Below are 26,340 nucleotides of genomic sequence, written 5' to 3' on the forward strand. Positions count from 1 at the left end.
GTTGCTTCTGGTTTCAGACCACATCCTCCGCCTCCAGTCGCCTGCCCTCGTTGCTGGCCGCCCACCCGCCATAAGAGCGACGAGCGGAGGAAGACGTGATAGGTACCCAGTGCTGGGCACGTCCCATCACCCATCCCTCGAGAACGCGAGGGAGCGGCCACATGTTTCGACGAGTTGCCTTTAGATGGGCGACGGGCCGGGTCGGGTGGGCGTGGTGCCCCTTTATCATCCACTGACGCGGCTATCTTGACGCCTATCTCGAGGTTGGCATAGTTTGATGACGGGGGTATCCAAGGTTACGTTGGCCTCTGTTTGCCCAGCTAGAATAGATCCCTATATCTCTGCTGAAACAGAAATATTCCATGGCACATTTGGCCCCTGATCAGCAGACAAACAAAAGCACAAGGGACAGACATCCGTTGATGAAGCAAGGCGTCTGGAAGTTTTCAAAAAACATTCCAACATTAGCTCCTCAGCCTCGCTTCTACAGTATCCTTGCCTAGTCCTCCTAGGCCTTCTAGACCTTCTAGAGACGCCACACCGCCAACTCAACCACTTCTATCAAGATGAGATTCCTCTGCCTTCCCGGCGCCTACGGCAGTGCCGATAAGTTCCAGGTGCAGCTGGCGCCAATCCTCAAGGAGCTGACCAATGACGGCACCGCGACCTTCTACTTCACCCACGGGCCCTGCAAGGTCGAGCCGCCCGAGGGCTTTGAGGAGTTCTTCGGCGAGCCGCCTTACTACCGCTTCATCGAGCCGGACGAGGTGGCGGCCAAGATACAGGACAACGACGTGCTCTCGCGCATCCGCGACTTCCCGCGCGGCGAGACGGCAGAAGACACGATGCGCGAGCTCATGACGGTGGGCGTCGCCACCTCGCACCGAAGTACCAGCCGCGCCATCAAGTACCTGAGCGAGGTCATCGCCCGCCGCGGGCCCTTTGACGGCATCATCGGCTACTCCGAGGGCGCTACCGTCGCGTCCACCTTTCTGCTCCACGAGCAGCGCCGCGCCGCCCGCACCGGTCAGCCGTCGTGCCTCAAGTACGGCATCTTCTTCGCCGGCTGGCCGCCCGTCGACCCGACCACGCATGGCCTCGTGCTTTCGGATGAGACGGAGGAGCGCATCGACAGCAGGACGCTGCATATAGGTACGTGTCTTGCTGCTGCCATTGACGACAGGCCTACGCGGTCATCATGCAAGCCGCGCATTCCACATGTCTTTGTTTCAAGCACGATTTTTTCCCTCTTTTCAACGCTCGTACACGCACTCTGCAGCTCGCTGCTTCGGACCCCCTCAGTCCGTCGCTCTCGTCTTCGTCAAACATGCGACGTACCATGTTCTATTTTTGCTGACATACTTTCTCCTTCCAGTCGGATCCCTAGACCCATATCTGGACGGGTCCATGGCGCTGTACAACGTCTGCGATCCCGACACAGCGTACCTCTTTGATCACGCCAAGGGCCATACCCTGCCACGCGACCGGGAAACGATCAAAGAGCTGGCTGATGTTGTCCGGGAGGCCATTTCCGAGATGAAGGAGGAGGGCCTGTTATAGACGGGATCTTTGTAGCCGGGGCTAGCAGAAACCAACGGCGTTTGCGGCGAATTTACAGTTTTGTCGTCTAGATGGTTCTTTTATTAACGGCGTTCTTGAAGGCGTCAACATGGTCAGGGTTGGATAGAAAAGCTTTGTAAACTCGTCCTGACATCTCCAATTCCCGCATGCCCTTGACACAAATACCAGTGACTACCACCTGGGTACCTAGGTATCTTGATCCGAATGTGCAAAGATAGCGTCGACGCTTTCGTAATAATTGGCCGGTTTTCTCTAGCGTGATCCAAACCAGCCATCACTGATACCCCGACACTTGTATTCGCGGCAGCCGTGAAGGATGACGCCAACAAACGAAAATACTCCCGTCCCCGCGCGGTCGCTCCGGCCGAGATGGTCGAGGTGCATAGGCTGACCGGCCGGACATATGACGTGTCCTGGTCAGCACCCATCATCAAACGAACCGGTGGTGCACGTTGGTCCGCCCGCTGTTGCTTTGCTGTGTTGCCAAGTCATGAGGCGTGTCCCTCACACATATTTCGATCCGAGTTTTCTCAGCTAAGCCGGGCTTGCCCAAATCCCACCGAAGCACGGTCGGCGACAGCTGGGAAACATGCGTCTGGGGTGTAGCCGAGCGTCGACGCCACAGAGTTTCTAGAAACCACACGGCCCGTCAGAGTCAGAGGCCAGAATGGTTGGTCCGTGAGCAGAGGTGCGACTCCGTGGTGAGGTCTGCCAACGCCACGCAAGGTTGAGCCACCCCGACCAGCGCGCTAGCATGGGACAGGCTGCAGGGGAAGGAGATGGCGCGGGAAACAGATCGCCGGACTAGACCCCCCACGCCCCATCCAGGGGTCCCCAAACATCCCGTTCACACACGCCTCCCTAGATCGCGGCCCACAGTTCTCGCCAAGAAATCCGGTAGGCCCGTCAGAAGGATCAGCCGTCACAGGGCCTCCTTGCCACACGCGGAGAGGCGTCACGTTTGAGGACGACCCCCTCTGCGGTATTACATCTGCGGTATAGGTCCTTACGAGACCGTCTGTTGCTCGCAGCTGGCACGAGAGTGCTTTGTTTCTCCCGCTTGTTTCCAAATGTCGAGTTGCCTGGCTGGTGCCATCTCCTTTTGCTGCTGGTGTTTTGTTTCCCTCTACCAGTCGTTCGTTTCTCGTTCCTGCGGTTCTGTTGACGGCAAAGTTGACCTAGAGCGCATTGGCCTACACCACCCACCCAGTCCCGTCAAAACCTCGGGAGATATCGAGAGACGGCCTGCTGCCTGGTCTGCGCGAAGCTCTCGTAGAAGCGTCGCTGTCCATGATACCGAGGCTGTCGCCCTTTGACATATCGTGAAAGGCGTTCCGGGGTAGGGCAGAGATACACCACTCGGCTTCTCGCGCCCGGGGGTTACCCAGCTCCCCATCCCATCTCGGATCGCGTCACGGAAGATATCACCATGACCACCGCAACCTCGGCTGCGGCGGCGGCTGATGGCGGCGGCGGGCCCAAAGGTCGCTTTGGATTGAGTCCAACAACGCTGTTGTCGTTGAGGAATTTCATTGTATGTGCCCACATTCCTTCATGATGACGTCGACGACGTATGGGCGTGAAGGTCACTAACAAGCTGTCGTTGGTATACAGAAAATATTCAGCTATGCAACATTCCTGGACAAAATCGTGCTGGCGATCGCCTCAGTGGCTGCCATGGCCACAGGGTTGACCATCCCCCTAATGGTAATCGTGTTTGGTAAGTGGACAAAGATATAGTCCTTGGTTTAAATGACGGGTTGACTGATGATGGGACTCAACTGAGGCGGTCTCTAGCCAACTTGATCGGCGTCTTCACCGACTTCTATCGCCAAGGGTCAGCCACGACGGGTGCCCAGTTCTCCAGATCAGTGAACCAGTGTGTCTTTTACATCATCTATCTCTTTGTCGCAAGGCTGGTCGCGTCCTACATCATGAACGTAAGCGCACCCCTTCCTGCTTTCCCCCCATCCAACCCCAACTGACACGACAACAGCTCGGCTTCCGCGTCAGCAGCCTGCGCATCTCGTCGTCCATCCGCGTCATCTACCTGCGCTCGCTGTTCGCGCTGCCCATCTCGACGCTCGACGCCATACCGGCGGGGCAGACGGCCGCCATCGTGACGGTGACGGCGGGCCTGCTGCAGGTCGGCATCTCGGAGCGGCTGGGCGGCGGGGTGGCGGGCGCGGCGAGCGTGGCGTCGGCCGTCGTCGTCGCTCTCGTTTTCAACTGGCTGCTGACCCTCGTCACGCTCGCGGGGCTCGTCTTCATTGGCATCGCCTACGCCGTCTTCACCCCGCTCGTCGGCCGCCAGGCGCTGGCCGTCCACGAGGCCGACATCAAGGCCGCCAGCGTCGCCGCTGAGGCGTTTGCGTCGTACCGCATGCTGGCCGCGTGCGGCGCAGAGGCCAAGGCGATTAGGAAGTATGCGGGGTTTGTGGACGAGTCCTGGCGCAGGGGACTCTCGATGGCGTGGCTTGTTGGGCTGCAGCAGGCGCTGGGTAGGTAGCCTCTACCCTCTCACCACTTTGTTACTGTCTGGAGTCTGGTGCTAACATGGCGCGTTCAAGTCTTCTTTGGCGTCTATGGGTGAGTGCCTACCCACAATCCTCCCCCGTTTGATTCCTCTGGACGGCGGCAGTAATACTAACTCACCCTACCCTTCCCAGAACATTTGCGCTGGCCTTTTGGTTCGCCTTCCGCATGCACGCCGTGGTGCTGATCACGACGCCCGAGGACTTGATCGTGGTCCTGCTGTGCGTCATGATGATGGCGACGTCCATCGGGCAGATCTCGGCGCCCCTGGCGGCGGCGCACCAGGCCGCCGAGGCGTGCGCCATCTTCCACACCATCATCGACGCCCCCAAGCCCACGTACGGCGCGGCCAAGGGCGACGGCGAGGTCCGCGCCGATGGCGACATCGTGCTCATGAACGTCAACTTTGCCTACCCGGCCCGCCCCGAGGTGCGCGTGTTGGACCAGTTGAGCCTGACGTTCCCAGCTGGCAAGGTTACGGCCATTGTAGGCCCTTCTGGATCGGGCAAGAGCACCATCGTCGGCATTTTGGAGAGGTGGTATGAGTTTAATGGGGATCCCGCTACCAACCCAATCGTGAGTTTCTGGCTTGGCCCTGTGAGGAACATGTATAGGGGTTGGCTTGAGACTCTTGAGACTTGTGGTAAAAACTGCTGACCCACTTTTGTGTGCTAGGTTCTGTTCCTGCGCAACGGCTTCGTCACTATAGGCGGATGTCTTCTCACCGAGATCGATATAAAGTGGTGGCGCAACCAAATCGGCCTGGTCCAACAAGACAATGTGCTGTTCAACACGACGATATACAAAAACGTGGAGAACGGCCTGATCGGCACGAGGTGGGAGCACGAAAGCGATGAGAAGAAGGCACTGCTGATCGAGGCGGCCTGCAAAGACGCCTTTGCGGACGAGTTCATCGCCCGCCTGCCGGATGTGAGTGATTCCAGACCGTGATATACCCCATCTCGAAGGTCCTCACTAACCCAATACACACCCACAGGGCTACCAAACGACCGTCGGCGAGTCCGGCATCAAGCTGAGCGGCGGGCAGCGGCAGCGGCTGGCCATTGCGCGCGCCATCGTCAAGCAACCCAAGATCCTGATCCTGGACGAGGCGACGTCGGCCATCGACGTGCGCAGCGAGCAGATCGTGCAGGCGGCGCTCGAGCGCGCCAGCGTCGGCCGCACCACCATCGTGATCGCGCACCGGCTGGGCACCATTAAGCGCGCCGACAAGATCGTCGTGCTGCGCAAGGGCCGCGTCGTGCAGCAGGGCACCCACGACGAGCTGCGCGCCCAGCGCGGCAGCGCCTACAGCATGCTCGCCACCGCCCAGACCATCGACGTCGGCCCCGCCGGGAACCCACCGCCGCCGCTCCCCGCCGGCCTGTTTGCTGCGGCGGCGTTGGATGGGGAGGAGGAGGAGGAGGAGGAGGAGGAGGTGGTGGGCCGAGGTGGGGACGGCAGCAGCCACTTCCTGAGCGTGCCTGAAGGCGGCAGCGGCAGCAGCGGGCGCGGCCGGCGGGACTCGTGGCACACGTGCACGACGGCGTCGTCGGCGGCGCCGCCCGAGCGGCTGGTGGCGCGCGACGACATCGGCGAGGGGGCGGCCGCGCCCATGATGAGCGCCACCAGCACGCGCGTCAGCACGCGGATCACCATCCCCGGCAGTGACGGCTCGTCCGACGTGTCATCGGACGACGACGGCCGTATCAAGCTCGTAGAGGAGGAGAGCCACTGGCTCGGCGGCTTCGCGGAGCTGCTGGCCGAGCAGGGCTCCAAATGGAAGCTCTACGCCGCCATCTTTGTGGGCGCCCTCGGTGCGGGTGGTGAGTGTTTGATCGCCGCCCTTCATATTTCTGCTCCAGAGTGACAGCTGCTGACTGCTACTTGGACCGCTTGACAGCTAGCACTCCGGTCCAGGCATACCTCTTCGCCATGCTGCTCAATCTCTTCTCTTTCTGGGGGCAGAGCGTCCAGCGTGCTGCAAATTTCTTCTGCCTCATGTTTGTTGCGCTGGCGGGAGGAGTCGCGCTTAGCCACCTGCTTCTGGGCTGGTCAACTACTCGGCTAGGATTCGTAAGTGTCAGTCCCCGTCGAGACTAAGGATTAGTTGCGCTAATCATTATGCTCCCGTCAGAGCCTGACGCGGCTCTACCGCAAAGAATACTTCTCCAACATCATCACCAAGCCGGCCGCCTTTTTCGACGAGGAGGAGCACACAATCGGAGCGTTAACGGCGCGGCTGGCCACCGATCCCACGCAGCTGCAGCAGCTCCTGGGCGCCAACATGGCCTTTGTCCTTGTCTCGCTCTTCAATGTGGTCGGGTGCTGCATCGTCGGCTTCGTCTTCGGATGGAAGCTGACGGCGGTGGCGCTCGCGTCCACCATGCCCGTCATCGTGGCGGCCATGTTCTACCGCGTGCGGCATGAGGTGCGCCTCGAGATGGAGGCCAACCGGGTCTTTGCCGAGGGTGCCAGATACGCGTCCGAAAGCATCGCCGCCATCCGGACCGTATCGAGCCTGACGATGGAGCAGGGCGTCGGGGAGCGGTACGAGAAGCTGCTGACAGACCACGTCCAGGGAGCGAGCCGCAAGGCAAGGTGGTCGCTGCTGCTATTCTCCTTCAGCGACAGCATTTCCTTCCTGTGCATTGCGTTTGTGCTGTGGTAAGTTGCGGTGTGAATGAGTTTCTGCGTGAAGGGCGCCGCTTGCTGACCACTCCCACGGCAGGTATGGCGGGCGCTTGTTGGCCAGCCGCGAGTACACCCCGTTCCAATATGGCAAGTGGAATCCCGCTCAAGCCCCATCAGCCACCCTGTCCCCGAGTTTACTTAGCACTAACAAACCACCCAATAGTGCTGGTGTACATTGCCGTCGTCCAAGGTGCCATGAGTGCCGGCCAGTGGCTCAGCTTCGGTCCCAGTGGGTCTCTCCAACAGTCGAATATCAACATGCGCACCCAAGTCTAATAAACACGACACCCCCAGACATCGCCCACGCCACCGCAGCCGCAGACCGCGTGCTCGACATGCGGGACATGGACTACGACGACGACGGCGTCGGCATCCCCGGCCTGGGCCCGCACGCCTTCGCGGGCAGCGAGGACGAGAAGACCGGGGTCGAGGTCGAGTTCCGGGGCGTCTGGTTCAGCTACCCGACGCGGTCCGGCCCCGTGCTGCGCGGGCTCAGCATCAAGGTGGCGCGCGGCCAGTTCGCCGCCATCGTGGGCCCTTCGGGCTCGGGCAAGACGACCGTCATCTCGCTGCTCGAGCGCTTCTACTCGGCCAACGGCGCGGGCCAGGTGCTCTGCAACGGCCACGACGTGCTGGACCTAGACCTGGCCCGGTACCGCGAGGCCATGTCGCTCGTCGCGCAGGAGCCGTGCCTGCTGAGCGGCAGCGTGCGCGACAACATCCTGCTCGGCATCGCCGACGAGTCGGCCGTCGTCGAGGCCGACGTGCACGCCGCCGCCAAGGAGGCGGGGCTGCACGATTTTGTCATCAGCCTGCCCCAGGGCTACGACACCGAGGTGGGCGCCGCAGGGGTCGCGCTCTCGGGGGGGCAGAAGCAGCGGCTGTCGATCGCGCGCGCGCTGGTGCGGAGGCCCTCGCTCCTGCTCCTCGACGAGGCCACCAGCAGCCTGGACAGTGAGACCGAGGCGGCGGTCCAGCAGACCTTTGAGGCCGCCAAGGGTAGCCGGACCATGATCGTGGTGGCCCATAGGCTGGCAACCGTGCGCAACGCCGACGTGATCTTTGTCATGTCTGAGGGGAGAGTCGTCGAGAGGGGGACGCATGCCACCCTGATTTCTAGACGGGGGATCTACTACGAGATGGTATGTGCCGAGACGCTTTTTCTGACCTCTTTTTGCGACCTCCTGCTAACAGTTTTCGGTTGCAGTGCCAATCCCAAGCACTGGATAGGTAATGGAATGTGATTTTTGTTTACTATGCTGTAGTTATAGTTGCGAGGTGATCTTAGAGGCAATGTCAAGCACATAGTTGTCCCTGAATCACCATACTGTGCCCGTAGTCTCGAATCTTTTTTGTCCAGCGCCCAGGTACCTGGCACTTCGAGGTTGTTCCATCGATGTCGGGGATCTTTCACGTAGTATGTAGCAAGCAATAGTGGGCCCAACCAATGTTGTGAAGTTGAAAGAGATACGAGCAACGTGATTCTTATAATGCTCGTAGGAAGCTGGTAGTGCTACATCCCACGCCGCTGAAGCAGCCGCTCTACTGTGGCCCTAGGTGGGCACGCACCGATAGCCAGTGTTCTAACAAGGCAGCTCTACCTCAAACAGCCACCTCACGCTTCCTCGCACACCTCTCGGAAACCTTGAGGCCGACACCAACAATACGCATGACCGTCTCGGCCGCCTCTCTGGCAAGCCTCTCAGCATCGGCCACCGCCTCACCCAAGGTCGTGGGCCCCTGCATCATGCAAGCGAAGGCGTCAATGCCCACGGCCAGGTTCTCGCGCGCGCCCTCCCCGACGGTTCCGGCAATGGCAACAACCGGGACGCCCAGCCGGCGCGCTCGACGCGCCACATCGGCGGGCATCTTGCCCTGAGGGGTCTGGCCGTCGATCCCACCCTCGGCCGTGATGACGAGATCCAGCTCGCAGGCGCCCTCGCCGGCCTTTTCATCAGGCAACAGGGAGCACAGAAGGGGCGAGAAATCGGCCATGACGTCGTAGCGGGGCCGGAGCGTGGCGCCGATGAGGCGAAGCGCCGTCCCTAGCCCGCCGGACGCGCCGGACCCCGGGGCGCGCCCAATCTTGGAGGCGGAGCAGCCTAGTGCCCGGGCCGAGGCGTCGGCCAGGCGGGACATGCAGCTCGCAAGGATCTCGGCCTGGTGTACGGTGGCGCCCTTTTGCGCGCTGAATATGCCCGCCTGCTGGCCGGGTCCAGTGAGGACGCTGGTCCAGTTGACCGAAGCCTCGATCTTGACAGCGCCGGAGCGGAGGCGGGGATCGAGTCCGCCAAGGTCGATGCGGTCCAGGTGGCGGAGAGACTCGCCGCCGCGGGCCGTCGGGATCTGTTCGCCGCGGGCGTCGAAGAGGCGCGCGCCAAGGCACTGCAGCATGCCGGCACCGCCATCGCAGGTGCCAGCATCGCCGCAGCCCACGATGATACGCAGGGCGCCCGCGTCGAGGGCTGAGAGGATCTGCTCGCCGACGCCAAATGTCGTGGTAACGCCGGGGTTGCGGAGGTGCGGCGGCACAAGACTTAGGCCCGCCGCGGCGGCCATCTCGATGATGGCTGTCTTGATTGGGGGTGGGGTCTGGCTCGGTGGTTGGTTCTCGATTCTCTTTAGCGCTTGCTGCGCTGTTCGGGGCGTCTCCCTCTGCACTTGGCCCAAAATACCGAAGTAGGACTTCACCGGTGTGCCTGTTGGGCCGGTGACCTGGATCCGGTGGATAGTGCCCCCGGTCGGGAGGACTAGTCCATGGGTGAAGCCTTCGCCTCCGTCAAGGAGAGGGACCTTGAAGACACGGGCATCGGGCAAAACGGAGAGGATGCCAGCCTCGATGCAGTCGGCAGCAACGCCGGGCTGGAGGCTTCCCTTGAATCCTGACGGGCACACCAGTATCTTCAGCTCCTCGGTTGACATTATGCTTTATCGTAATGCTATGCATAGAGAGCGATACGATGTGGGAAAATGCCAAATGCGACCTGGTGACTGCACGCACTTTATCTCGCTCCGTCCTAGTTTTGATAGCTGCCGGTTTGCCCAGTCACCAGCACGATTGCCACTGCCATACGCTTCACCAACATGTCAGGTGGGTGAATGTGCGAGGCCAACAGCTTTGTTGTCGTCACCCTCATATCGCTGTTTGTTAAACGGTAGACACGGCAAGTGGTGCACGAATCCTTGAGTAGTAAGGAAAGCGGCGGCCCAGGACATGTCGGCCGACGCGGGCTCATCATGCGTGGCTCCCTGGCGAGCTCATTCCATAACCTGCAACGGGTTGTCCAGGTAGAACAAACACAACCACGCAGAATCCACGGTCGTCCAGTCCGGTCAGAATTGAGGGGCCAACTCCGGCAGCCAGCTTATCCGTAGCCCATTCCCTTCCGCCACCACTCTATCAAGCCCCGGCGTTCCATCTCGTGGCCAAAGTCGGCGACAGCCCCAACTTCGCGGAACCCCACGGGGACGCCGGGGGTCTCGGGCAAAGCGAAAGGTGTCGGCTTGCAGACGCACCGGTAGTCCTTGTACCGGAGCGCCTGGACGGCCCCGACCCAGTCCCTCAACGGCTCCTCCCCGCTGGCCTCGGCGTACATGATGCCGGGGGAGCCGCCGCTGCGGAGGAGGACGAAGCGGAGCCCCTGGTCGTCGGCCGCCTTGCGTAGGCGTTGCACCTTTTTGCGCGAGGTGATGTGGTGGGTGCGGATGAGAGCGTTGAAGAGCTGCGGGCGACCCATTGTGGCTGGGGAGCTCGCCTTTCTTACCGAACCCTCGTCTCGGGAAGATTGCAGCACCAGGACAGGGGAGTCGGCTAGGTAATTTTACATGACTTCCCGCCGTTTGATCGCTGGAAAATCCGTTGCCGCGTTGCGAGTGGTCGAGTCATGTGACTTTGCACACTTTTCGTGCCTCCATCTGTGCCCCCTGCCAAGCGCCCCACCTCCACCTCAGCCCCACTCGCTGGTGAATCGAGACGGATCGAATTTCCTTTCAAACTCCAATTTCAAGCTGACCAAAATCAAACGCGAATCCCAAATGCAGGGCACCGGTGTCGGTAAGCATCAATCGATTGGACTCACCTGACCCAGACACACACTGTCCCTCAGCTGGGTTCCCGTCTGGAGTTGAGTCGCAGCTTGGTGGGCCCGAGGAACCAGTGCCTTGTGTGCTGGCTTGGGCGATGATATCAACCAATATCGGTACCGTCGCTGACATGCAGGAACGGATGTATCTTTGTGCCGGCAGACGGGGTGGCCAGCCAGCCTCACCAGCCCCAATGCATACTGCCCTCTGGTCTGGGCGACAGTCAAGCGACGCGCCCTTGGCTTTTTTCAAGCCGCCAGCAGAGGCAGAAACCCACTGAAGTAGTAGGAGAGAAATAGGGGGCTCGGCGCCCAGAACGCCAAGCTCACTGATGCGCATTGGCGCTGGCACAGCCCCCGCGGCACCGAGAAGTCTCGTCCTCTGATGGGTCCGGAAAGGAGGGATGTGTGGCAGATCCGACCACAGAGAGGGCCGCCTGCGCACGTTTCCGAGACTACCAAGCCGTCCAGCGCGCGCGCAAATGCCTGCGGGAGGGTGCTGCCAAGCGGCTACTCGCCTACCGTCCCGCGTCATGCCTAGGCTGGAAAATCCGGTTCTGTTGTCTTTTTGCCTTTGCCATTTCTCTTTGTCTCCCTTTCCCATTTGCATCCTACGTTATTCTGCATGCCCGGCGCCGAGTTCTCAACGCCAGTAGCGTGTCTTCCTGTCTCTTCAACGACCTGAATATCAAGTCGTCCGATCGTTACATCTGTACCAACCCACGCTCATTCGCCTTCCACTTTTCCACCCGCTGTCCCATCTCCATCGAATTCGCTGCCGGCCCGGCAAGACTCGCTGATAGGCCACCACCGGGACACGGAATATTGATCGCTTGCTCACGGATTGGTGTACTCGCCGCTCGTTACAGACACCAACCGACCCGACCATCGTTTAGCCCAGCATGTTTGGCAGTTCCAAACTGTCGCCAGCAGGCGTCCTCCTGCTGGCGGCGGCGAGCATCCTGCCGGTGACGGCCCAGGCTCCCGCCGCCCCTGCTCCCGCCGCCCCAGCGGGAGACCCTCATCCATTCTACAAGATTGGGACTAGAGGTATGTCGCCGTAGGCTGAGGCTGACTCGGAAGCCGGACATGTCTCTAACCCGGGCCTGCACTGCGCGATCAGATCAAATAATACAGTCCTCACGAGACCTTGCCTGGGAGGTCATGGCTCTATACCCTGGTAACCAAACCGGCCAGGAAACTGGAATTCTCCCCGGACCGCCAGACGACGGCAAGGGGCCGTACTACTGGTGGCAGGCTGGAGCGATGTGGGCTGCCATGATCGACTACTGGCACTTGACGGGGGACACCACCTACAACAAACTGGTCACCGATGGTATTCTGGCCCAGCACGGCCCCGATCGCGACTTTCAGCCGCCTGCGCATCGTGCTTCGCTCGGAAACGACGACCAGGGTTTCTGGGGTCTGGCCGTCATGCAGGCCGCCGAGATGAGGTTTCCCGATTCGCCCAAGGAAGGCGATGCACACTGGCTTGCCCTGGCACAGGGCGTTTGGGTGACACAGGCGTCCAAGGAGAGGCACGACGAACTCTGTGGTGGAGGAATGAGGTGGCAGGTTCCCCCCACGAACACAGGGTACAACTATAAGAACAGTACGTGTGCATCGTCGCTCCAAGCCCATGATCTAGGCGCTTGTGCTAACTATAACTCCAGCTATTGCCAACGGCATCTACTTCAACCTCGGTGCTCGCCTTGCCCGCTACACCGGCAACCAGACTTATCTCAAGGAGGCCGAGCGAACTTGGGACTGGCTGTGGGCTGTCAAGTACATCGACCATGACACCTACAAGGTTTTCGATGGAGGTCACGTCGAGCATAACTGCACCGATATCAACAAGCAGCAGTTCTCGTACAACGCCGGCGTTCTCGTCCAGGGAGCCGCTTTCATGTACAACCAGGTAAGATTGACGCGCCTCTGCGAATTTCGGCCATTGTAGACCCGACCACTGACTTTGATGTTGTCACTATAGACCAAGGCACAGAAATGGAAGACGGCCGTCGAGAAGCTAACCGAGGCCATATTCCGTGACTTCTTCGAGAAGGGAGCTGCGTTCGAAATCTCGTGCGAGCACCTCGACAATCAGTGCACCCAGGACATGGTCATGTTCAAGGGATTCGTCGCCCGCTGGATGCCTGTGGTGGTGCAGCTGGTGCCCGAGATGCGGGGGACCATTATGCCCGTGATGCGCAAGTCGATCGAGGCGGGCCTGAGGCAGTGCACGGGCGGCCCGCGCGGCCGCACCTGCGGCTTCTACTGGAGCAAGGGCGTTTTCCGCGACCCCAACGCCGACGGCACAACGGGTGTCGGCGAGCAGATGAACGTTCTCTCGGGCGTCATGTCGCTGCTGCACGAGTTCCCCAATAACCCGGTCGAGGGCCCCGTCACGCTCGAGACGGGCGGCACCAGCAGGGGCGATCCCAACGCCGGCCTGCGCCACACCCCTACCAGGTCGTTCAAGGAGATCACGGGCGGCGACAGGGCAGGCGCCGGAATCCTGACCACGCTGCTCATCGGCAGCGGGCTGGGCATGTTTGGTTGGATGAGCTACGACTAAGCCTTGTTTTCTTGCGTTTTCTCCTTTGTCTGTTCTACATCTCACTGGCAGTGGCGCATCAAGAAATGGCCGCACTAGTTGGCCAGCAGCATACTGTTTGTATTAGGGCGGCGTTCCGGCTAGTTCATTAGACCACAGAGAAGTGTCCGCTGGGCTCACAGTCCGGCCCCAGACTCGCGAGATTTTATTTTTTAATACATTGTGTCTAGGCGGCTCTTTTGATGCCACCGCTATGACCTGGTATTCCTTGTCACCGTCCGTTTCTATCTATCCCTCACCCATGTCACCATGGCCGTGCTAGAAGGCTGGATATGACGAGAGCTTGCATCAGGAGAATTCTCATCCCCATCTTGGGTGTCCTTGTCCCTCCGGCCGCGTTCTTTGATGGCCCGGCCGTCCCGTCGACGCCGCCATCGCTCGGCCCCGGCGTCGTCGTTGGTGGCGGCTGCGGGGCCACGCAGCGCGACTTGTACGGCTCGGCGGTCGCGTTGCCCCGAAGGCAGCCGCGTAGGCGTTGGGCCGGGGAGCAGCCGCTGTCGTTGTCGTTGTCGTTGTCGTCGCCGCGTCGGCGCCGCCGCCGCCGCTCCCGCGGGTCGGCGCACCAGTAGTTGCAGTCGTCGCCAGCCCGCGTCAGGCGCTCAGGGCGGCAGCACTCGTTGACGCGCCGGGACTCGACGGGACCCGACGTGCTGTGCGCGCTCGTCCAGCCGCCAGGGCTGTCGCGTGCCCAGTAGACGAGGTAGGTGCAGGGGCCCGGCTCGGCGTCCAGGGACATGCTTGATGGTTTTGGTTTTGGCGGGCTTGTGCGTCCTGTGGGGGTGTTTTTTTGTTGGGTTGGTGCTTGTCCTTGCGGCTCAAGATCCCTAAGTGTTGATGAGGGCGTGCTATTGCGGTTCTCGCCTCGGGGGGCAAGATGGGCGCGGTGCCGCATTCCTGACAGGATCGCGCCGAGGCTTGCGTCGTGGTCCAAGGTGGCGGCGCATGCTGTTTCTTTTCTTGGCCCGCAACGTCGGGCGAGGCTGCCTATCGGTTCTGCAATGCGGCGGCCTGGGAGCCTCGCGTCGGGTGTTCCCTGGCATCTCGTATGTTGTGCCTGCTTCTCGCTCGTCGTCTTTTTTTGGGGGCCGTCACCACAGCCGCCCCATGCCCCCAACAGGAAGGCTGCGCGAGGGTTGAATGCGGCAGCACGGCAGGATCACTTCCACCTGGACCTGCCATTGGGTGCAAACTCGGCGCCTCCCCGCAGACTGTTTGCCGCGGCTGAAGCAACCTGGGGGCGTTGTGATGTCTGAAACGGACGTTTGGAGGATAAATCCGCGAGGGATACAACCACCGTGCTTTGGCCTGCCTTCAGCGCAAACGCACCGTCTTGAAGTAAGATAACCGATAATCTGAAAGACACGAAGAGACAAAGGGCACAACATAAAACACAGAATAAAGAGCAGATGTGGCAGTCTACTGGTGGTGATCATCGTCCTCGACTTGACGGCGACAAGTTATCGCGCCGCAAATTACCAATTCGACAATGCTACCTCACCACCATACGGTGCCCGGGCTTCCTCCTCGCCTCGTCCCCACAACTGCCGAAGCTGGGAACCTCGAGCGCGTCGACACAAACGAGCGGCGCGCAGTCCCGACACGCTCGTGCCGTCTCTCGTCACAATGGCAGGCAGAGAGGCTCGACAAAAGCCACACCCGCAGCCCTCGCTACCGTTGCACTTTTCCCAGACGGCTTGGGGCTATAGGAAAGGAAGGGTGCGAGGTCGGGCTACGTCTGCGGGCTGTTTGCTGCGCGAGGCTATCTATGGGTGGGGGCTGCTTTGTTATGCGTTAGGCCTCAAACGCCCGGCAAGCATTAACAATTATTGGCGCTTAAGGGTAAAAAAAAAGTCAAGAAAAAGAGGTTGTGTGCCTTGTAGGCGCACCGGGAATTGAGCCCGATGCGGGGGTCGAACCCGCAACCTTGAGATGACCTAGGTCGTAAGAGTCTCACGCTCTACCGATTGAGCTAACCGGGCTGGCTCCGATACGGGGAATCGAACCCCGGGCTCGGCAGACCTCAGGAGGGGGACCTCCTTGAGAGTGCCGGATGTTAGCCACTACACCATATCGGACTTGACTTTTGTCTTGTTGCGGCGGAGGGTTGTGGGGTGGGGATATACGGTTAGGGCTTGTAGTTGGGAGGATAACTGGGGCTGGGATGCGTCATCTGGGATATTTACCAAAGACACGACGGGTAAAAATGAGTGCGCAACGAAAATCCAAGTCTATTGTTCGACATGGCCGTCTTTCTGCTAAAATGCAACGCTATCATGCTAATCTAGTTATAATGCCTCCCGTCTAGTTGGCACCCACCGAGGCCTGGTACTCGGAGCTGTACGGGTAGTCGGCGAACCCCACCAGGCTCTTGGCCTCGTAGAAGGACGCGCGGTCATCGGACAGCTCCAGCGGCAGCTCCTTTTCGAACCTAAAGACCACGTCCGGGTTGGTGATGAAGGGCCGGCCGAGACCGACGATGACGTCCAGGTCCTTGAACCGCTCGTCCACCGTCTCGCGCGCAATCTTGGCGTTCTGGTCGCCCGTGACGATGAACGGGCTCGCATTGTCCCACTGCTTGACCATCCAGTCGAGGTTCTTGACCGGGTCCAGCTGCTTCTCGCTCTGGCCCGCGACGTCGGCGCGCTCCTCGAGCGCGTGCAGGTACGCCAGCTTCAGCGGCCTCAGTTGCTCCAGCAGGTAGCTGAACTGTGGCTTCGGGTCCTCCATCAGCATGCCCTGGTAGTCGCTGTACGGGCTCAGGCGCAGGCCCGTCCTGTCGGCGCCGACGGCGTCGATGACGGCCTTGACGACCTCGACGTGGAAGCGCGCGCGCTTCTCGACGCTGCCGCCCCACGCGTCGGTGCGCTTATTGGACATGTCCTGCAGGAACTGGTCGAGCAGGTACCCGTTGGCGCCGTGGATCTCGACCCCGTCGAACCCGGCGCGCTCCACGGCGTTGCGGGCCGCCAGCGCGTAGTCGGCGATGGCCTGCCGGATCTCGGCCTCGGTCATCTCGCGCGGCACCTCGGCGCGCCCCTCGTCCGGTATGGCGATGGCGCTCGGGGCGAGCACGACGTGGCCGAGCTTCTTGGCCACGTCGTTGGTCCCGGACCGGCCGTGCGCCCACAGCTGGCAGAAGATGACGCCGCCGCGCGCGTGCACGGCGTCCACCACCTTGCGCCACGCCGCGACCTGCGCGTCCGTCCAGATGCCGGGCACATTGTCCATGCCCATGTTGGCCGCCGACACGACGGTGCCCTCGGTGATGAGGAGCGTGCCTGGGACGGCTGCGCGCTGCGCGTAGTAGTCTGCGGCGGAGGGGGTTTATGGTCAGCATCCGGGCCTAACTGTTTGGGGAGAGGGCGTGCCCTGGCGGCTCGGGCAACCTACCTGCGACGGCCGGAATCGGGACCCAATCGTCGTCGGCGCGGAACCGCGTCATGGGCGCCATGGCCACGCGGTTCAGCAGCCGGGACGAGCCCACCTTGAGAGGGGTAAAAAGCTTGGTCATGGCGGCGATGGAGGGGGTTTCGTGGGAGAGGTGGATTTGGTGTGGGCCGTCAAGGCTTTAATATCAAATGTCTATGGTCTGAGCAAGCAGCGTCGCATGTGCTGGACTACGAGGGCGACGCCATGTTTTATACCAGGGTTCTTCTCCAGCCTGACTCGGAGCATCGCTCCCAAGCAGCTGCGACATGCAGCTTGGTCGAGCCCGTCGCCCATTTGTCAGTCGTGGTGGATTTGTAATGCCCGCTGGCTGTTCCTGGGGGCCGGGCCACCGTTTCAAGACGGTGGCCCAGGGGATCGCTGCTGGTGCTGCCCGTGTCAGGCAGGGTTCGAGTGTTGACGTTGTTGCCATGGAATCGCGAGCTTATAAATCGTCAACGTGTTGCTTCCACTAACCACCCAATATCTTGCCCTCGTATGGCCCTACCACTATCACACAGCATATTTAGGGCCATCAGTCCTGCAAGGCCGGCAGCCCGCCCCGTCTGTATGTATGTGGTTAGGTATTCGGCCCCCAACTGCCCTGCATCGAACTGTAAACGCTCCCAGTCAGAGCCACTCGACAATAATGTTTTGGCCGCCCTCCAAATGCAACCTTGGCCGAAGATTCGGCGCTTGTTTCGGGTCTTGGCCCCTGTTTTGCCGCCCAGGCACTCGGAGGGGACCCGCGGGGCCCGAAGCCAACGTGGCCGCTCCGTGCGGCATCACCGTTGGAGAAGTCGGCTCGCTACCATTCTGCAAGATGAAAGTCTTTCTTCCATACGCCGCACCCGTTGCATTCATTAGGATCGTTTATTAGCATTTTGTTGAGTGAACAACTGTGCTACCAGAAAACTGGCCACCAGGGGAACGTGAAAGTTAAACAAACAGACAAAGACGTCGCACCATGGGTAGTCGGAAGGAGAAGAGGCCAGGCAAGTCGCAGCGGCGGCTTGTGAAGCAAACAGTTAAACAACAAACCATCAACCCCGCCATCCCTAATCAGTAGTCCCCAAGCCGCCCCGCGAGAAAATCCCCGTAGATCTGCGGCAGAAAGCTTGCGAGATTCGTAAACTCGCTCTGGTCGTGCAGAAACATATCGTACGCCGTCCTGGCCCCTCCTCTGGCCGCCTTGAGACCCAAGAGGCCCGCGACGCGGTCGAGCGGGACGGCTACGCGCACGAGCGGCAGGTCGAGGCGCACGCCGGTGCCGAGCCAGTAGCGGCTGCGCAGCTCGAGCCCGCCGCCCTCGGCCGGCGCCAGGCGGCGCCACAGATGCACCACGTCGCCGACCTTGAGGCGCGGCTCCCAGCCGTCGCGCACCTCGGCGCACACGGCCGCCTCGTAGCCCGCGGCCCGTAGCCGGTCCCAGGGCAGGCCGTAACGGGCCGGATCGACGAAGCGCAGGTGCGCCGACACGCGCCGCTCGCCCAGCAGCTCCTCGACGCGGTGCGTGCGCCCGAGCCACTTGCGCACGTGCGGGGCCGTCCGGTCCGCCATGGCCGCCAGCCGGTCGCGGCCGGGTCCCGAGGACGACGACGACGACGACGACGCCAGGGTGACGCGGATGTGGGCGTGTGGGTACCACAGCGCGTACCGTTCGCTCTCCACCGCGTGCCACCAGAACCACCAGCGCACCATGCCGCCCGTGCAGTCTCACGGGAAGCGTGTTAGCGACGCCGCGTAGGCCGCGCCGTCTGCGAGCCCGCACCAGCCGTTCTCGTGCGCGTGGTGGCCCGCCTCGAGCAACCGGCCGGCGTCGGCGAGCAGCAGCACCCCCGAGCGCGGCATGGGCGCCTGCAGCGCCTCGGCCGCGTCGCTGTACATCTCGAGCGACCGGTTCAGGTACCTGGCGTACGGCTTGCCCGCCAGCCGCCGCGCGTTGCGCTCCAGCACCGCCTGCCCCGCCAACGGGTAGTGCGTGAGCGGCGTCTTTACCGCGGGGCCCCGCGTCGACGTCGCCGCCGCTATGGCCGCCACGACGGCCGCCGCCTCGGCCGCGGCGCTGCTGTCCTTGCGGATGGACCGCTCTGGCGCCGCCGCCACCGCCGTGCGCGCCTTTTTCTCGGCGGCGGCCGGGGTGGCAGGGGCAGGGGCAGGGGCAGGGCAGGGTCGCTGGAGATTGCGGCTGGCATCACCTCGGCCGCGGCCGCCTCGGCTGTGGTGCCGAGCCTGATGCCCTCAGGACCGGTGCCCTCTGGCGTGGTCCGCTTGGTGGTCGTCGTGGTGGCCGCCGGGGCCGTTGTCGTGTGTGTATCAGACATTGTGTTCTCGAGGTCTTTGGGGCCAACCCCTCTTTCGACCAACTGACGTGGCTGGTGCGCTGTCTGGTCGTATCTTATAGCATCGGCTTTTTGGCAGTGTCCTCTGAAGGAGTACAGTTTGCGAATACCAAGGTTCATCTGAAAACGACCGGAATCCGAGTGGTGGGGGTATCGTACGAATAGCAAGGGGATACAGGGGACCAGAATGTTCTAGCTGCTATATGATTAGACTTCGGTCCGCCGTTTCGGCTTGTCTGATGCTGCCCGCTGCATCCTTCCGGCAGCGGCGGTACAACTGCAATGGCTGTGGTCTGACAAAAGAGGGTTCGGTCAGTATCGACCCAAGCAGCACCGCTCATTTGCGCATTTATAGACCGCGACCGTAGGGGATTCGGCTCGGACAGTTAACGATAGGATTATTTGTATTTAGTTCGTCAATTATATCCAATTCGTGGCATTGACTTTTTTCGTCAGGCACTGCCCATGAAACATTCCATGAGCCTGCTGGCCAGCACACCGCGGCTTAGGCACGGCGACGGCGGCGAGCACACTCACCAACCGTCTTGATCCTACCGTCAAGCGCAATGTCGATGGGAGAGTTCTCAGCGAGGTAGGCCATGAGCACAACGTCCTGTGCGTCCAGAGTGGCAAAGCCGGTGGTGGGGACAAGGAAGGAGTCGCCGCCTCCAGCAAGGAAGTCCACGGTAACGAAGGTGTACTTCTTGCTTGTATCCTTGGAATCAATTGGCTGTCCTCCGACGGTGGCGCGCTTGAGGCGGCTGCCGACGGGCCCGGCAGGGTCATAAAGAATCCGTATGTCCTTGGATAGCTGAGGGAACGACGTGACAGTCTTGCCGTTGAACTGGTTGACGCCCGAGACCAGGCCCTCGAGAACCTTCCACAGGTCAGCGGCTGTGTAGGTCATGTCCACGATGGTGTTGCCAAACGGAAACGAGGTCAAGACCCCGCCACGGGTAATATTGCCGGCATCGATGGTGGCACGCACGCCGCCGCCGTTGATGAGGGCAAAGTCGATGCCGGTGGTGACTTTACGGCGGTAGGCGACCATGGCGCTGCGGTGAGAAAAAAAAAGGTTAGCACAAGGCTAGCGACAGGAACCATGCATGGAGGTGGACGAACTCAGCCATCAGGTCGCCCAGCAGGCACTCCTTGTTACGGCACTGGGTCTGGTCGAGGTCCACGTTGCTAAAACCAACAACCTCACCGGCAAACTCTGCGAAAGGGGCGCGCCAGCTTGTGATCTGGGCCTGCAGGCCGGGGTCCTGGGCGGTGGTGTTGGTCATGTGCACGGGGGCGCCGTGGTAGGCCAGGATCTTGCCATCGGCGTCGTAGGTGACGTCGATGTAGCCGACGTACTCGCCCCAGCGGTAAGCCTGGACGATGAAGACCTCGTCGCCGGCCTTGTTCTTCTTGATGGTGGGGTAAGAGCCCTGGGCGCCGGGAAAGTCGCCCAGTGGGGTGTGGCTGTGGCCGCCCATGATGAGATGCAGGCCGGTGGTGGACTCGGCCAGGCGCTGGTCCTCATCGTAGCCGATGTGAGTGATGGCGGCGATGCGCTTGATGTTGGTGGTGGAGCGGATGTGGTCGATAGTGGCCTGGACGGCGGCGACCGAGTCGCTGAAGGTGGTTTCCTTGCCCGGGCGCGAGATGCCAGCGGTGGTCTCGGTGGTGACGCCGATGACGGCGAGCTCGTACTTGTCGTAGATGTGGTAGGGCTTGATGGTCTTGTTGAGAAGCGGGTGGGTGCTCTGGATGTTGGCAGAGATGATGGGGAATGTCAGGTTGTTGAGGAACTCGCCCAGCTTGTCGTCGCCGCCGTCGAACTCGTGGTTGCCCAGCGTCATGCCGTCGAAGCCCATCTGGTTGAGGGTCTCGGCGATCTTCTCGCCGCCGTAGAAACTGTAAAACAGGGTGCCCTGGAACTCGTCGCCCACGTTGAGGAACAGGCTGTCCGGGTGAGAGGGGCGGGTCTGCTCCACGTAGTGCTTGACACGGGCGTAGCCGCCGTAGCAGCCGCGCGAGGGGTTGGTGCAGTCGGTGCCAGACGAGGAGAACTCGTCGAGGTGGGCATGGACATCGTTGATGTGGTAGAAGGAGATGTTGTAGTTGCCCTGTTCGTCGATGAAGCGCTTGCTGAGGCGGCGCTCGCTGTAGAGCACGTCCTCGGCGGCGACGGCGCCCGCAAGGGGCAGCACGCCGAGGAGGAGCCTCAGGAGGGGCAACCGGCAATGCATTGTGCTGGCGATTTTTGCGTGGCCTGGGGATGGGCGTCAAAGTCAATTGACACCTGCTCAGCGACTGACGGACATGGAAGAGCCTGACGGTCGCAGGAGCGAGAGTCGTCGGCTGCGAGGAGAGGCGATCATTCTTTTCTTATTCGGCCGGCCTTTTCTCATTCGGTCGGCCTCACGCGAACCTTGCGGGTCATGGTCCCAGCCCGGTTGGCGCAGAGTGCCAATCGGCCCCGCTGCAGGGTTGGCAACCTGCCGAAAGAAGCAGGTCGGGAAGCAGCGACATGGTGGCTACTCTGCGCCAGCCAACCATGACAGCGGGATCCCCGGATTGCTGATCCATGCTGTTGGGGCGCGAGGGGGAAATGGAGCTTAATCTTGAAAATTTGGCGACTCGTGGGGCTTATCGCCAGACGCACGTGTGTCGCCCGCTTGCTTGGCCATTGGCGAATCGGAGTCTATGGGGAAAGCGTGTAGGTTTGGGCAGGAAGGAGCTGAGAATGCATTGGCACGACGGGAAGCAGTTGGGTGATGCTGCCTGCAGGTGGGAAAAAAGCATGTGCTAAAATGATACGCTGTGAGAGAAGGAGCTGCTGCAAAGCCTTCGAAGCGAGGTTCCAACCCGCCAGGCACCGTGCAAATGGAGAGGCAAGCTACCCGCCCTGCATGAGTGTTTTTTTGTTTTGTTTTTTTCTTTCTTGGAGTATTGTATTGGGGAGAGCACATGTCTCAATTGTCCAACCCCAGTATCCTCTCGATCGCCTTCTCGGCCGCGATTATGATCCCTGCTTGCGGGTTTGCCGTCTGGATGCCATTCACGATGCTCGCATCCACGACATGCAAGTTTCTGGTGCCGTAAACCTGCGCGTTTACATCCACGACGGCCCTGCCGCCCTCCAGCCCTGAATCGGTCCCCAGGCGCGTCGTGCCAACCCAGTGGTTTGCCGTCCTGGCTATTGTCACAGGGATCTGCATTTGCAGGCGTGGATAGAGAGCATGGTCGTTGTTAGCAAACGGCCAAAAACTGTTCCAAATCCAATCCCATCTAGGAATTGACTTACGCTTTCGACGTATTCCCGCACGTCTTGCCCCGGCGCTGGCTCGAGCATCTTGACCCCTGGTATCGCAGACACGGCCTCAACCACATGCGCGACGGTCTCGATGACGGCTTCGAGGTCGTGGTTGCCCTCGTCGTTGAAGTATGGCATGGTTCCCACGCCCATGTTTAGCGACGAGTCAATCGTGACGCGTCCGCGAGATGTTTTTCCTAGTCCAAGTCCTGCATGGAGGGCGGCAGAGTCTGGGAGGACAAGATCGTCAGCAATTGTAGTGTCTTATTCCTTGTGCTTGGCTGGCTGAGACGCCGGTACTCACTGTTTCCAGATCCGGATTGCGGGCCTAGCGTGTACGACGTCCATTGGAAATGTCTCGTAATGCCGTCGGCCCCCTTGATGCTCTCCCAGAACACAGGGTTGATGTTGGGGGATGCTTGTGCTAGAATACCAGATCGGCCGGCTGCGGCCCGTCAGAATTCATACCCTTGTCCACGTTGACGAGGCGCTCTTACATAGATACTTCTCGGCATCTGCCCGGGGTGGGTTGTCGAATGCGGCATCAAAATCGTAATGCACGATATCTGGATGCTCAAATGCGATGGCAGTCTGGTTTGGGCACTCGTCAGCTGCTGTATCCCCGAGGTTGTAAGCAACCCGTGTGAGCGCCTTACGTTGACGTGATCGTCCAGCTCCTGCCCTACAGGCAGCTCGATCCACTGCGATGGGGGCGTCATCTCGCCGCCCTCGACGCCCGCGACAACCTCCAGCTGGTCTCGCGGGCCGATGCCGCTGCGGAAGAGGATCTTGGCGGTGCCGAACACGCCGGCCGAGAGGATCACGCGGCCGCCATCTCCTACCTTGACGACGCCGCTATGGCCCGCCTCCCCGACCGCATCTACTTGCACGCCCGTGACCGTATCGCCGCGCCTCTCCAGCCTCGTCACGGTGGTGTCGGTCCATATCTCGAGGTTCCCGCCCGCGTGCTTGTCCGCGGCCTCGCCCAGGTACGTCCGCAGCGGCCCGCCGCGCTCGCCGTCCATGAAGAAGTGCGCCGCGTGCGCAAAGGTCCGCTGCTTGGCCTCGGGCTCGTCGTTGGCCACGACAGCCCTCCACCCCTTGGCCGCGAGCCCCTTTGTCACCAGCTCGTGCACTTTTGTGTTGTGCAGCACGCCGTCGACGGCGGGCCTCTCGGTCCAGGGCACGCGGGCGAAGGCGCGCTCCGTCGCGCCCGCCATGTCGGCGGCGCGCCAGCCCTCGGGGTTGCCGATGCCGTCCCAGTCGGCGGCCTGCGGCCTGAACCAGAGCCCCGCGTTGATGGCCGGCCCGCCGCCCAGCAGCCTCCCCGTTATGGGCCCGACGTCGGCATTGCGGATGCCGTCGTGGTTGTGCCAGATGACGTTGTATAAGCCCGGGACGTCGTATCGGGTGAGGTTCGTGTCCTCAAGCCAGGCCGGCCGGCGTCGCCCGCCGAACCGGTACGTCGAGACGGAGCCCCGCTCGATCAGCAGCACTTTCTTGCCGGATTCTGCGAGCCGGGCTGCCGCGGGCATTCCGCCGGCGCCGGAGCCGATGACGATGTAGTCGTACCCGCTGCCGATGGGGGCTGTGGTCCGCTGACCCGAGAGCGACGCTGCTTCCGTGTTTCCATTCATGATGGGCTGAGCTTGGAGGAACTTGGGCTAGCACTTGGCTTCCATTGCAGCATGTCGGGAAAAGGAGATGCTGCTGGCCATGGACTAGAATTTCTCGTGGTTTTAAGTGCCGCCGCGACTGCAGAGCCCCAACCTACGATCATGCCTTTTCCGGACATCCCGATGAGCTGATTGGGTACCACGAAGAGGAAGTGCGGGGATTTACTTGGGGCACCGGAAGCAAAGCCTCCATTCCGCAAAGCAGCCTAGACCTAGCTCTCATTCCCATTTCATACAGTCGCCAAGGGCACATGTCAGGATCTGACTTCGGCTTCTAGCCTACGGCGGCTTGGTCTCGGCTCATCGCGGAGGGACGCGACGGCAAGTCCAGCGGGGGTCTGCGGGGGTCCCAGCACCATGGGTGGCGGTGATTGGCAGGTCGGGGGAACAACGGCAGAATTTGTATTCAGTTGTTGGAATTATGCCAAGTATCGAGTAGGATCTTGCTCAAGGGCAACGGCAGCCATCATCACCCGATTGTCTGGAACACTCTTGTGGTCTCCCGGCCTATCTCTTACCTGTCTCCACTATAAGTCCGGGACACCGTCCCGCCGATGCGGTAGCACAAGTGTGGCCCGTTGGCCCGTCTCCCCGACCCCCGACCGAGCCCTGCCTGCAACCCATGGTCGGATCGGCCGGATGGCCCCACTGCCGTCTGCGGCCAAGATGGACGCCGAACCAATGCCGGCTAGGGCCAGTCCCTGCAGCGGCTTCCCTCCTTTCCGGACATCATCTCGCCCTGGTCAATGCTCCTTGATCTCGAAAGGCGCGGGCTGCGGGTTGGACAGAGCCCACTTTATGCCGCCGTGCATGACCTCGTCCCAGACCTTGGACCCGTGTGGAAGCTTGACGTTAAATCGCCTGTACCCGTGGGGGAGGCCCTTGAAGACGTTGACGTTTGTCGGGACGCTACAGTGGCAGGGAAGGGCACGTGAATGTCAGCATGCGGGCACGCGCCTCATGACCCAGCCATCCCGGGCCGGTTTCCCGATCGAAAAGCAAACGAAAATATGGCCAAAACAAGCAGACTCACCCTGCCTCTGCCAGCAGTTTGGCGTACAACAGGCCCTCGTCCCTGAGCGGGTCCAGGCCGGCGACGCCAAACGTGGCGGGCGGCAGGCCCTTCGCCTTCTCGGGCGGGATGTTGCCGGGGTTGAGGATCAGGTTGTCCGGGTCGTGGTCCTGGACCTTGAGCAGGTCCAGGTAGAGGTGGATCCTCGACACGGGCAGCAGCGGCGCGTCCTTGCACTGCGCGTACGACCCCGTCACGCCCGGGTCGGCCAGGCGCGCCGCGTGCCCGGCGTAGCACTGCCACATCACCGTGGTCGGGATCATCAGCACCACACCCGCGGGCCGGGGCAGCGCGGCCAGGGCCTCGCAGCCGGGCGTGGCCAGGTGCTGGGCCACGGTCAGCGAGGCCGTCAGGTGCGCGCCGGCCGAGATGCCGCCGACGACGACGCGCGCCGGGTCGCCGCCCAGCCGGCCCTCCACGTCGGCGTGCAGCCACGCGAAGGCGTCCTGCACGTCGTGCCACGCCGTCGGGTACGCGTGCGTGTCGGTGTGGCGGTAGTTGACGTTGAGCACGACGGCGCCCGTGTCGGCCGCGATGCGCGCGCAGATGCCGTCCTCCGAGTTGAGCGTGCCGAAGTAGAAGCCGCCGCCGTGCAGGTGCAGGTACACGGGCAGCAGCCCCTTCTGGCCCTTGGTCTCCTTGAGCTGGTACGTCCGCGCCGGCACCGTCGAGCCGTCGCGCGTCGGGATGGCGTAGTCGGCCGTCACCAGCTTGTCGGCCAGCAGCGCGAAGCCCTCAGCGGCTAGGGTCTCGCGCTGCGTGTGGCTCAGCTTTTGCTGGTCGGCCAGCGCCATCTCCGCCGGAAAGGGAGGGAGGGTCGGCTCCAGCGCCAGCCACTCGGCCGAGGGGGTGCCGTACTGGGAGAAGTCGCACATGTTGCCTGATCTTTCGTATCGCAAACGCTACAAGTCGTGATTGGTTTGGAGCTAGGTGCTAGGCGCGAATTTGGTGCTGCCCTGCCGAGCTATTTATGTCTCTATGCTCGAGCCGAGGTCCGATCTTCGGTCAGCTCCG

The 26,340-nt window shown here is 61.6% G+C and overlaps 12 protein-coding genes and 2 non-coding genes across 14 annotated transcripts; 4 read left to right on the forward strand and 10 right to left on the reverse strand.

The window, feature by feature from the left end:
* Positions 1 to 380: 380 nt before the first annotated feature.
* Positions 381 to 1,560, forward strand: GGTG_07239 (hypothetical protein; the record flags this gene model as incomplete). Its single annotated transcript, XM_009225063.1, has 2 exons — positions 381 to 1,152; positions 1,376 to 1,560. The coding sequence occupies exons 1-2, from the start codon at positions 567 to 569 to the stop codon at positions 1,558 to 1,560; spliced, it is 771 nt and encodes a 256-aa protein (XP_009223327.1). The 5' UTR covers positions 381 to 566.
* A 1,450-nt stretch (positions 1,561 to 3,010) lies between these two features.
* On the forward strand, positions 3,011 to 8,044 carry GGTG_07240 (hypothetical protein; the record flags this gene model as incomplete). Its single annotated transcript, XM_009225064.1, has 14 exons — positions 3,011 to 3,115; positions 3,196 to 3,301; positions 3,379 to 3,521; positions 3,578 to 4,082; positions 4,152 to 4,170; positions 4,251 to 4,692; positions 4,792 to 5,046; positions 5,114 to 5,667; positions 5,785 to 5,942; positions 6,020 to 6,192; positions 6,254 to 6,783; positions 6,848 to 6,901; positions 6,974 to 7,952; positions 8,018 to 8,044. 14 exons carry the CDS (start codon positions 3,011 to 3,013, stop codon positions 8,042 to 8,044), a joined length of 4,050 nt encoding a protein of 1,349 aa, XP_009223328.1.
* Positions 8,045 to 8,412: 368 nt separating this feature from the next.
* GGTG_07241 (hypothetical protein) lies at positions 8,413 to 9,732 on the reverse strand (the record flags this gene model as incomplete). The annotated part of the gene is made up of 1 exon (XM_009225065.1): positions 8,413 to 9,732. One exon carries the CDS (start codon positions 9,730 to 9,732, stop codon positions 8,413 to 8,415), a length of 1,320 nt encoding a protein of 439 aa, XP_009223329.1.
* A 95-nt stretch (positions 9,733 to 9,827) lies between these two features.
* GGTG_07242 (hypothetical protein) lies at positions 9,828 to 10,547 on the reverse strand (the record flags this gene model as incomplete). The annotated part of the gene is made up of 2 exons (XM_009225066.1): positions 9,828 to 10,080; positions 10,327 to 10,547. 2 exons carry the CDS (start codon positions 10,545 to 10,547, stop codon positions 9,828 to 9,830), a joined length of 474 nt encoding a protein of 157 aa, XP_009223330.1.
* Positions 10,548 to 10,845: 298 nt separating this feature from the next.
* Positions 10,846 to 11,433, forward strand: GGTG_07243 (hypothetical protein; the record flags this gene model as incomplete). Its single annotated transcript, XM_009225067.1, has 3 exons — positions 10,846 to 10,864; positions 10,917 to 11,037; positions 11,193 to 11,433. 3 exons carry the CDS (start codon positions 10,846 to 10,848, stop codon positions 11,431 to 11,433), a joined length of 381 nt encoding a protein of 126 aa, XP_009223331.1.
* A 361-nt stretch (positions 11,434 to 11,794) lies between these two features.
* Positions 11,795 to 13,467, forward strand: GGTG_07244 (hypothetical protein; the record flags this gene model as incomplete). The annotated part of the gene is made up of 4 exons (XM_009225068.1): positions 11,795 to 11,942; positions 12,016 to 12,504; positions 12,566 to 12,810; positions 12,883 to 13,467. The coding sequence occupies 4 exons, from the start codon at positions 11,795 to 11,797 to the stop codon at positions 13,465 to 13,467; spliced, it is 1,467 nt and encodes a 488-aa protein (XP_009223332.1).
* A 275-nt stretch (positions 13,468 to 13,742) lies between these two features.
* GGTG_07245 (hypothetical protein) lies at positions 13,743 to 14,431 on the reverse strand. The gene has a single exon (XM_009225069.1). It carries the CDS (start codon positions 14,396 to 14,398, stop codon positions 13,751 to 13,753), a length of 648 nt encoding a protein of 215 aa, XP_009223333.1. The 5' UTR covers positions 14,399 to 14,431; the 3' UTR covers positions 13,743 to 13,750.
* A 970-nt stretch (positions 14,432 to 15,401) lies between these two features.
* Positions 15,402 to 15,485, reverse strand: GGTG_20145. The gene has a single exon. It is a non-coding gene; the product is annotated as a tRNA-Lys (tRNA).
* Positions 15,486 to 15,488: 3 nt separating this feature from the next.
* Positions 15,489 to 15,581, reverse strand: GGTG_20146. Its single transcript has one exon. It is a non-coding gene; the product is annotated as a tRNA-Glu (tRNA).
* Positions 15,582 to 15,703: 122 nt separating this feature from the next.
* GGTG_07246 (hypothetical protein) lies at positions 15,704 to 17,200 on the reverse strand. Its single transcript, XM_009225070.1, has 2 exons — positions 16,897 to 17,200; positions 15,704 to 16,814 (listed from the first exon to the last, which is right to left on the reverse strand). Exons 1-2 carry the CDS (start codon positions 17,015 to 17,017, stop codon positions 15,808 to 15,810), a joined length of 1,128 nt encoding a protein of 375 aa, XP_009223334.1. The 5' UTR covers positions 17,018 to 17,200; the 3' UTR covers positions 15,704 to 15,807.
* A 794-nt stretch (positions 17,201 to 17,994) lies between these two features.
* Positions 17,995 to 19,256, reverse strand: GGTG_07247 (hypothetical protein; the record flags this gene model as incomplete). Its single annotated transcript, XM_009225071.1, has 3 exons — positions 17,995 to 18,595; positions 18,653 to 19,056; positions 19,131 to 19,256. 3 exons carry the CDS (start codon positions 19,254 to 19,256, stop codon positions 17,995 to 17,997), a joined length of 1,131 nt encoding a protein of 376 aa, XP_009223335.1.
* A 334-nt stretch (positions 19,257 to 19,590) lies between these two features.
* Positions 19,591 to 21,711, reverse strand: GGTG_07248 (5'-nucleotidase). Its single transcript, XM_009225072.1, has 2 exons — positions 20,397 to 21,711; positions 19,591 to 20,329 (listed from the first exon to the last, which is right to left on the reverse strand). Exons 1-2 carry the CDS (start codon positions 21,509 to 21,511, stop codon positions 19,780 to 19,782), a joined length of 1,665 nt encoding a protein of 554 aa, XP_009223336.1. The 5' UTR covers positions 21,512 to 21,711; the 3' UTR covers positions 19,591 to 19,779.
* A 460-nt stretch (positions 21,712 to 22,171) lies between these two features.
* Positions 22,172 to 24,215, reverse strand: GGTG_07249 (hypothetical protein; the record flags this gene model as incomplete). The annotated part of the gene is made up of 5 exons (XM_009225073.1): positions 22,172 to 22,477; positions 22,570 to 22,808; positions 22,883 to 23,023; positions 23,076 to 23,169; positions 23,235 to 24,215. 5 exons carry the CDS (start codon positions 24,213 to 24,215, stop codon positions 22,238 to 22,240), a joined length of 1,695 nt encoding a protein of 564 aa, XP_009223337.1. The 3' UTR covers positions 22,172 to 22,237.
* A 431-nt stretch (positions 24,216 to 24,646) lies between these two features.
* GGTG_07250 (hypothetical protein) lies at positions 24,647 to 26,340 on the reverse strand. The gene is made up of 2 exons (XM_009225074.1): positions 25,288 to 26,340; positions 24,647 to 25,163 (listed from the first exon to the last, which is right to left on the reverse strand). Exons 1-2 carry the CDS (start codon positions 26,199 to 26,201, stop codon positions 24,998 to 25,000), a joined length of 1,080 nt encoding a protein of 359 aa, XP_009223338.1. The 5' UTR covers positions 26,202 to 26,340; the 3' UTR covers positions 24,647 to 24,997.

This window comes from Gaeumannomyces tritici, assembly GCF_000145635.1.
Source record: "Gaeumannomyces tritici R3-111a-1 unplaced genomic scaffold supercont2.3, whole genome shotgun sequence".
Lineage (NCBI taxonomy): Eukaryota > Fungi > Ascomycota > Sordariomycetes > Magnaporthales > Magnaporthaceae > Gaeumannomyces > Gaeumannomyces tritici.